Raw genomic sequence first — 9,143 nt, 5'->3', positions numbered from 1 at the left:
GTCGCGCGTCAAAGTCGTTAAAAAATCCTCGTCATCGAGGCCCGGGCCTCGGCGACGAGGTGATTCTTCTTCGTTGTATTGTTTCGCGAGAGCTATTACTTTGTATCTCGCGGATACTTTCAGAGATGTCGAGGAAAAAGCTCTTCCGAAAAGTCGGCAGTCGCGGTTAGCATAGTTCGATTTTCGAATCTCGTGTGTGCAGCGACGCCGAAATCAAAGCACGGCTCGATCGAAAAAGGAATCGGAGACGATACCCGCATACACAGGCAAAGTCACGTCCGTGTGCATTGCCTGTTTCAGCTGTTTTCGGTACACCAACTAACAGTAACACTACATCAGTGTTATAATTTCTCGTTCAACAATATAAGTGTAATATTAACATGCGTTCTAACAGTTACGACAATTACATTGCTGAGTGGAAAATTGTGTATAATTATATTAATATTACATTGTTGTAATGTTACACACTATCAGTTGATGTTTATTAGGATATAAAGTTATTATCACTGATACTTTTACACAGTAAAAAATTTACGTTTCACGGTTCACCGAAATTTTGTGTTACTTTAACACGTGGAATGCGTTAAGCTCGTCTTAAAGTAACGCGAAATCGCAGTGAACCCCGTTTTAAACCCGACATTTTTACTGTGTACAGCAACACTAATTGGAAAAATGCTTCTCCTGACTATAATTCTTTCGCTTGTATGATGATTACAAATATCGTGTAATATTTTTCTCTCAGTGTGCGTATCCCATCCGCCTCCTTTTCGATCGGAGCCGCGCCTTGATTGCGACACCACGTGCTCGTGTGTTCGATATCATTAGTATCTCCTCTCGCGCGAACGTTCCCGCGAACGTTCTCTTCCTGCGCTTACGTTGCGCGCGGGTGAGTTCCTCCTCCGGACTTTCCCTCCTCCCGGCATGAGTACCTCGGATATCGATACACGTATATACATACCTATACGCGCGTTTCCAGTGCGATCTGGATCCGAGATGAAACCGGAGAGCGCTCGGTCTCTCTCTCTCTCTCTCTCTCTCTCTCTCTTTCTCGTGTAAAAAATCGCGCCCGGGATGGCGAGAAGGCGCAAAGGACGATCGCGAGCGATCGCGAGCGCGGGCGGATTATTCGTGCAGAGAGCGACGCGCACGGTCAGTAAATTGTGTGTACGCGAACGTGCGGAACCGTTTTTTACATGCTGTATATCGCGCCCGGCGGTATACAACACGCGCGCGAAGCGGCCTTTTTTTATTTATTTTCGTTTTGTTTCGTTTTACACACGCTCGCTCGCTCGCTCGTTCGCCAACGAACAGCGACCCCGTCCGGACTGATCAGCGATAGATTGCGCTGGAAAGCTGCAACGTTACATGTTAATGCCGGGCAGTGGGAGGAGGAGAGCGGTCCCGCCAGGGTAACGACGCCGATGCAAATTTATGCTAAAGGAAACGGAAAAACGATTGCTCCTAGATTCGATAACATCCGATGAATAATGAAGGAAGGCGGAGGACCCCGCGGAGGAGGCTCACGATGAACCGATCGTCCTTCGGTAATACGAGGCAATACGAACGCGAGGCGAGGTCGTTCGCCGTTTCTTTCAGCCTGAACCTTTTTCGTATATCCGGGACCTCGAGTGAAGAAGAAGAAGAAGAAGAAGAAGACGAGAAAGAAGAAGAAAGAGAGAGAGAGATAGTATGAAGAGACGATTATCGTTAGATTGTTAAAGAAATCGCGCACCGGAACCTCGTCGAACGTTGATCCTCGGGGTGTTGCGCCACGGGCGCGATGAACCGCAACGTAAAACCTCCCAGACGAAGTATATCAGATTTCGTAGATTCCTAAAAAGATCCTTTATAAATCGCGGAAAATCGCGCTTTCTCAAATTGCTGTATAAATTTCAGTAAATAGTAGAGCAGAATCACGTGTGGTGGTCGCAAGTTTTGGCTGGTGTAAAAGACAGTAGAAAAAAAAAAACGAAACGGCTGATCGTTCGCGCGAACGCTTCGCGAACCGGCCGTCGTGATCGTCGCGCGCTCGTCGATAATCTTCGTGTCCAATTGAGCACGACAACGATGCTCCATTTACGTCTATCGTTAAAAGTGATTAATCTTACCAGGGAGATGTAATCACTCGCTCTCACACATAACATACACGCACACGCAAACACACGTGTATATATATATATACATATATCGTCAGCCGATATTATTAATATCAATGAATGTTGCCGGCGTGCGCGCGCTGTGGGGAAAAAGAGAAATAAAAAAAGAGTAGAAGAAGTATCAACTCGCGCGTCTCGGTCATCATAAATCACGCTTGTTTCTGCCCGCGTTAACGAGGCCCGAAGAGTAACCGCATGTCATTGTCTATTTAGCCGTGGCCGCGTGTCGCTTCCTGGTAAGGAGCGCGGCCAAACGTCCATATACGTCCATATCGATTTTTTTCCCACTCGATTTCGTATGCAATTTTGGTATCAGATTAAAATATTCACAATGAGCTGATTACAAATATATATATATATATACATCTTAAGGCGTAACTATTTGCCATTACAAAGGAAATGAAAAAGATTTCAATTCTGACAGACGGCGATTATTTCATCTGTCGGGATTGAAACATTCCGAAGCTATTTTCTCTGAAACGGTAAATGATTACACTCCAAAGCACATATATTTATGATCAGGTTGGGGAGTGCTTTAATCTGATACCGAAATTGCAAGACCGGACGGGGGAAAAATGGGGAACATCTCGCCCGAAACTCTTTTGTGATTTACAAGTGAACGATCGAGATTCGCGCCGTCGCGAAAAGCGTCGCGGACATCTCTTCTCACGGCGTTTCAAGCATCTCGTTCGCGTGGAGAACGATGCTCGTCGGCGTCGCGCGCGACGGAGAAGACTCGTGGAAAGCACGAGGTACAATTATTTCGCCGGCGGGGAGTTTCCGCGTCTGCCGAACGAAAGCCGCGACTTACGGTCCCTCTCCTCGGCCCGACCGTCGCCCGCGTAATCTCGCGACGGGAACGCACGCGCTCTCCGTCGAGGAAGTCGCGAGAGCGGTCGAATTGCAGCGAATTGCGAGAGGCTTCTCGCGGTACTTCCGACGATCCTCGACGAAGGGGGGACTCGTCGCTAAGGTTACTTGGTTATCGCGGCGACGAGAGAAAATGTCCCAGAGAACGCGTCCATATCGTCGGGGCGAACTTGTTCGGAAGCTGCGCACGCCGAGAGAGAGAGAGAGAGAGAGGGAGAGATAAAAAGGAGGGGGAGAAAAAGCCACCCTAGCAGATGGTCTCCAACGGTGCGGTCTTGGTGCTCGGATTCTGCGTCACGCTATCGCCCATGCTGGGCATCCCGTGGCTGGTCGTGCTGTGGCCGTTACCCTGCCTTCCGGCGTTGGTCTGCGGGTTCCTGTTGCAGAGCCTCTTCAGCGCGGCTCTGACCTGCGGCTGGCAGCCGACCGCCGCAAAAATCAGCACTCCTTGGCAAGCGTTTATCAAGTCGGTGAAGTACCAGATGTACTGGGGCCCGCCGACCGCCCATGAGACTACATCCGCCACCCAGGTGATGCCCATCACGATCACGAGTTTCATGCATATGCGACCCAGAGTCGCCCTGAAGCAAAAGGCAGAAACGAACGGTTCAAATGGATGGACGAATGTGCACATACGCCTGGAAGTATCTTTAATTGAGTAATAAGCGCTCGCGATTATAAACAGTACTTCATTTCAATTAAANGGCGCTAACCACTTCCGGGGGGGGGGGGGGAATTAATTCAAGTCGAAAGAAACTGATTTAACTCGGCGAGACTCCTCTCTTGCTCGTTGCGGAATTTATATTCTACTCTTTATATATTTACATCGATATCCCCGGAAAAGCTAGTTTTATAATTGATTCATTAGTGATTGTGGGCTTGAAATTCAACAGTAAACGGTGAAGGCTTTCAGACGCACCGACAAGAGAGTATCCGAATTGATACACACGTGTTAACGATTGTATTCGGTCGTTCGCCGAACTCAAGTCGCGTTTGTTATGCGATTCTGCTTACGCGACGTGTCTTGATAACACACGTGAGGCTTAGAAACTCGAGGCGAAACACGCCTGGTCGGGTCAGGAATCTGAATTCGAGCGGTTCTCGGTCGGGAGTCCGAGAACATAATGATAATAGAATGTCATGTAAGTCACGTTTGTAATATTAGCCGAGCCCGCCAATCGAACGCACGTATGAACGAGAAGGCCGCGCGCGCGCGCGTGTGCGCGAAAGATCACGGAATTGATTGTAATAGCTCGTTTGATATTTCGCCATTGTTTATGTTACAATCATTATGTTAACAACATTAAAAATGCGACATCGCGAGAAATTATTTATCACACCGTGAAACGACATGCCCTCCGACGGTCAATAAAATAATCATGTACTTTACGTGACGTGTATACAATGAACGTGCATACAATTGCTGCACAATTAATTGACACACCGCGCGTTCGATATGCAAAACGCGCGTAGTCTCGTTTGCAAAGTAATGAACGAATTATGACGCTCTTATTAATGATAAGGTTTATTGACTATTGAAAACAGCTCCGCTTTCTTTCTCTTGGTGCAAAATAGATTAACTCGTTGCCAACCAATCGCGGAGTACGCTCGCGACTGTGTAGAGATTCTCAAGACGCGTGATCACTTCTTCGAAAATCATCATACGGGGAAGATGCTGTTTCGATAGAATTAATTAACAGCGCCGCAATTGAAATAAATCTTCTAATTTCAATGAATATATAAAGATTTTGCCTTCAAAATGCATAGATAAGAAAAATTATCATTATGTATTATTTTTTTTGAAAATATATATTCTTAAATATTATAGCGTAAAAGGATTTTTTTTCTCATATAAAAGTTATGAATTTTTATTAAAATCCCGTTTTCTCGATGTTTCTGCTCTGATTTCAATTTGTAAAAAATATATAAAATGCGCTCCGACTTCTACGATTGAAAAAATTTATTATTAAAGCTTTCAAAATACACGAAAATTAAAAATAAATTTCATATAGTCCGGAACAGCGTGAAAACCTGCATCAAAGACCCATATTGCAGACGGAAAGTACTAAATTACATTTTGCCGGCGGAAAGTTGATAATATTTCTACTGAGCAAAGAGAAGAAAATTTATTCCAATTGCAGCGCTGTCGACCAATTCCATTAAAATAGCGTTTTTCCGTGTAATAACGCCGTTCCAGATCCGTCAGACTACCGAAATAAGCGCCGATGGAGAGTCCTTCGAAGTTCGATCTCCGAGAAATTAACTAATTTTACCCTCATCGGCGTGGCAATTTCTTCCATTTCACGTGCACGAAATGTACAGTGCTGAAAGGGGAATCGATCATGAAATTCCCGAAGCGAATCTCGGCGAAAAGTCGGCCGCGAGAACAGTGCTCGCTCGGATTTCGCGAATCACCGCCAGGCTATTTCCAACCGACCAGTCTCGCTCCGCGACCGATGACCATTGATTTCCCCGCCGGAATAAGACGCGTCGATCGCGAGGAGCAGCGCGAAAGACTGTCGTCACGGGCGGAATAAATCGAGTTTTACGACTCAATGCGCGAAGCGCGCGGGACGATTGCTGCGAAATGGGCGCGCGCGAATGTGATCGTCCTCGGATTGTTATTAAGCGTTATTAAGCGGCAGTCACGCGAGAGTCTACGCGAGCGAATGCACGCGTATCATCGATTTGACGCGCTCTGCATCGCATATAATATATGCGTCCCATCGCGGAGCCGAAGTCAAAGCATTATTAATGCGCTCCGTCGGAATATTCGCGGGCCGTAACAGCGGCGAATATAGGGGCGTATCGCAGAATTATGGCGTCATAATGTCGCTCTGTAAACCGTCTGCTTGTCCGTCTCTCCCGTCCATCCGTCCGTCCGTCTGTTCGTCTGGATGGTCGGCCGGCGTTATCCTGGTGCCATGTCGTGCCACCGAGAGTTCTATTTTCGTTGGCGTTGCTAATTATTATGAACGGACCGCGTGCAGTCGGTCGGTCGCGCGAAACCACCAGGAGGAACTCCAAAGGGGAAGCGAGTGCCGCCGCGCATGGGCTGAAAATAACATCGACGATGGAAGAAGGAAGTGACGGGGGGAGAGAGAGAGAGAGAGAGAGAGAGAGAGAGGAGGAAGGGAAATGATAGGATGGCTTAGAAATGTGATTTGTCGAAAGACATTGCGCACAAGGCCGCGTTGTCTCGGCCGTTCGTTGAACATTCATAGCGGTGAACGCCGGTCGCTTCTGTTAATAATAACCCTTTAAGATCCAAGGTATTTTTTATTTGGAAACTTTCCACACATATAAATGAGATTTTCCTCTTACAGAACTACCTTAAAATATTTGGGACCCACGTAAGAGGAAGAATGTTTCTCTTTCCATCTCTCTTATGTGAGTCCCAGAAAGCATCCCACGTTACGATGATTGGTCACACAATCTGACCAATCACTATTGTAATGGTTGAACTTAGAGGGATAAAGCGTGTCGTGTAACATTATTGGTTAAAATTACAAAATGCAGAATATCCCAGGTTGCCTGTGCTTTCTTTTATCCACGTAAGATATGTGTAATCAAATTCGAGATGAATTTTCGCGAGTAAACGTTTCATTGGATATTTACTTTCCCTCTACCCCGTCGCGTTAGCCCCCCTTGCTGTCACGGAGCAACTCACGGAAGTGGTCGAACGGAGAAGACACACGTACGATCGGAGCAGAGCCGCTCGAGTAATCACCTCGCGCACGATTCGAATATGAGATAATATTGCAATTATTGGTTAAAATACAAAATACGATTTACCGTCGCGACACGGGCCGGAACAGCCAATTGGGAGTCGACTCTGCAAACAAAATACACGCCGCGCTTGTGTCGGATCTCCCGCTCGGCAGGAGTGTCGTGCGCGCGACATTACCTCTGTCATACATTTGCGCGAGAATTTTACAAAATCGAGGAACAGAGGTTGTAAATAAATGAAAAAAGTTTCGAAACGTTACCCGAATGAATGTGGCGCGATCGATCGTGACAGCTGTCGCGCGTTGAACAAAGAGCGGCCGGAAGCGGGACGTATTGCACCGGAATGAAACAGAAAAGTACGGTATCGGGGGGTCAATATTATGAGCACGGCGTACAACAATAACCAGAAAATTCCTACGGGAGGAGGAGGAGGGGATAAAGTGCGAGCGAACAAGGCGGAATGGTCCATACACGAGAACTCTGTAAATATTGAATCCCGCCGCGCTGCTCTCTGTGGCCGGTTTAATGTGCAACGCGAGACAATAAGGAGAAGGAAGAGAAACGAGCGGGGGGAGGGGGGGGGGATCGCGCGTAGGGTGAGAATTTCGGAAGGCAACGAACTTGGCACAAAAGCCCCCGAAGAAAAGAGGACCATTATCGAGGAGAAAACAGAAGAAACTGACGCGCGCGCGCGCGCGCGAGATATTCCCCGTAATCGAGTCGAGTCTCCTTTCAGACCGCACAGCACGCGCGATCTCGACGATACAATGTTAAGTAATTTTTCTAAGTTGCACGGTCGAGAGTAAAGTCTCATAAATTGGGGGGACGAGGGGAGAGGAGCGCGGCGTTGAATATCGCGCGACGATCAAGCCCAGGGAACGTGTCAATGAGATATGATTCCATTAGTTTGACGTTCTCGTATTTATGGCACGTCGCTCCTCTCTCGCGGAGGAGGAGGAATAGAAATCGCGAATATCGCGCGCGTCAAGTTATTAACGACGTTTAATCGACAGAGCAAATGATTGATACCGGAGAGTCGCTGCCGCGTCCGAAGGGATGGGCTGAACACTCGGGTGAGATGAAAGCGACGACGCGGCGACGAAAAACGAGCGGACACAGTCAGAGCCGTCGTGTCATGAGCGCGCGCGTCCGCCCGTTTATGCCCGTTTATTCGTGCTTGCAAATAAATGTCAATCTTCGCGGGTGGCAAGAATGGCGGAAGGTCTGCGATCCCGACGACGGAGTTAATTGACACGAGTAGACGGCAACGAGAGAGAGAGAGAGAGAGAGAGATTCGCGCGCATAGCTGACGATGACTGGGAAATGTCAAGTGCGTCGCGCGAGAGGCGGCGGTCAGAAAGGGTCGTCGACTTGGCGTAAAATTTTCAACGTCCCACCGACGTCTTGTTTACTCGTCCCACCGCGGCTTTCGAAGTTTCCTGATGTACGTGTACTTTATTATTTACAAGCCACCCGCTGCGGCGTATATGTATGCCGCTATTTTTAAAGGCGCCTCACGACCGCCTGATTCACTGTAACATTGTTAAAATACAACCGGCCGGCGGAAGGGTTACCGGGACGCGTGTGCAATGCGTTTCCCCGTGTCGAAGCGATCGACATATAATGCTGGACGAAGCGTGGAATCGAAATCGTGTTGACAGACGTAGAAAGAGACAAGAAGTTGTGCGGATAGTAATGACTCCCCGTACAGAACGGGAGCATGAGAGACTTAAACATTTTGTACGTTTCTTTTGTGTGATAAACATTGCGTAAACAAAGTAGAAATCATATTTAATAATTATTTGTTACGTACGTGTAATAACTTTAATTTTACGCGACGCTTATATATATATAGCATTACGCATTTGTGTATAAATTGCAACAGGTTAAGGATATATCGCCCGTTAGCGCCGTATTTTCAGAGCCACTCGTAAATTTGGTATTTATCAAGCAAAATTTCGTCCCTACGAATTTATTTCAGTATCTAGGTAATAAATGTTAATTTGAAACGATGCTGAGATAGATATGTACACACAATATTACAAATACGAAAATATTCTTTATTTTTCTTATTAACGCTGTTTTTATGCATCAGTTGATCCGATAGAAATGCACAAATAGTAAGTTTTGAATTGCCGTCAAACTTTCGGTGCCACTTTTAAATGCAATGTAGACCCACTCGTAATTTTTTTTCACGATTTTTTCATTACTTTGAATTACGGGCATTCTTGGGATGTTCCCAACTTGTACAAACACGATGGTATGTGTTTCCCGTCTCGTTAGACCAAGTTCAACTAATGATCAAGACAGCGCAAAGAGAGATCCGTGTCCAAACAATCACTTCTCCCTTTCCAGACCCGTCAACACGAAAGATCAACGAAATCTTGC

At 46.8% G+C, this 9,143-nt stretch overlaps 1 protein-coding gene across 1 annotated transcript in view; it reads right to left on the bottom strand.

The window, feature by feature from the left end:
• Positions 1 to 3,108: 3,108 nt before the first annotated feature.
• Positions 3,109 to 9,143, bottom strand: part of LOC106746560 (probable G-protein coupled receptor Mth-like 1) — a 166,041-nt gene continuing 160,006 nt past the window's right edge. Inside the window, exon 7 of the mRNA XM_014623277.1 lies at positions 3,109 to 3,607. Within this exon, the coding sequence (XP_014478763.1) occupies positions 3,274 to 3,607 (334 nt within the window). The 3' untranslated portion in view covers positions 3,109 to 3,273. The remainder of the gene's footprint in view (positions 3,608 to 9,143) is intronic.

Source organism: Dinoponera quadriceps, unplaced genomic scaffold, assembly GCF_001313825.1.
Source record: "Dinoponera quadriceps isolate SergipeBrazil2010 unplaced genomic scaffold, ASM131382v1 scaffold1573, whole genome shotgun sequence".
In the NCBI taxonomy this organism is placed as follows: domain Eukaryota; kingdom Metazoa; phylum Arthropoda; class Insecta; order Hymenoptera; family Formicidae; genus Dinoponera; species Dinoponera quadriceps.
Note: the sequence above shows the minus strand (reverse complement) of the source record. Positions and strands in the feature narration are given on the sequence as shown.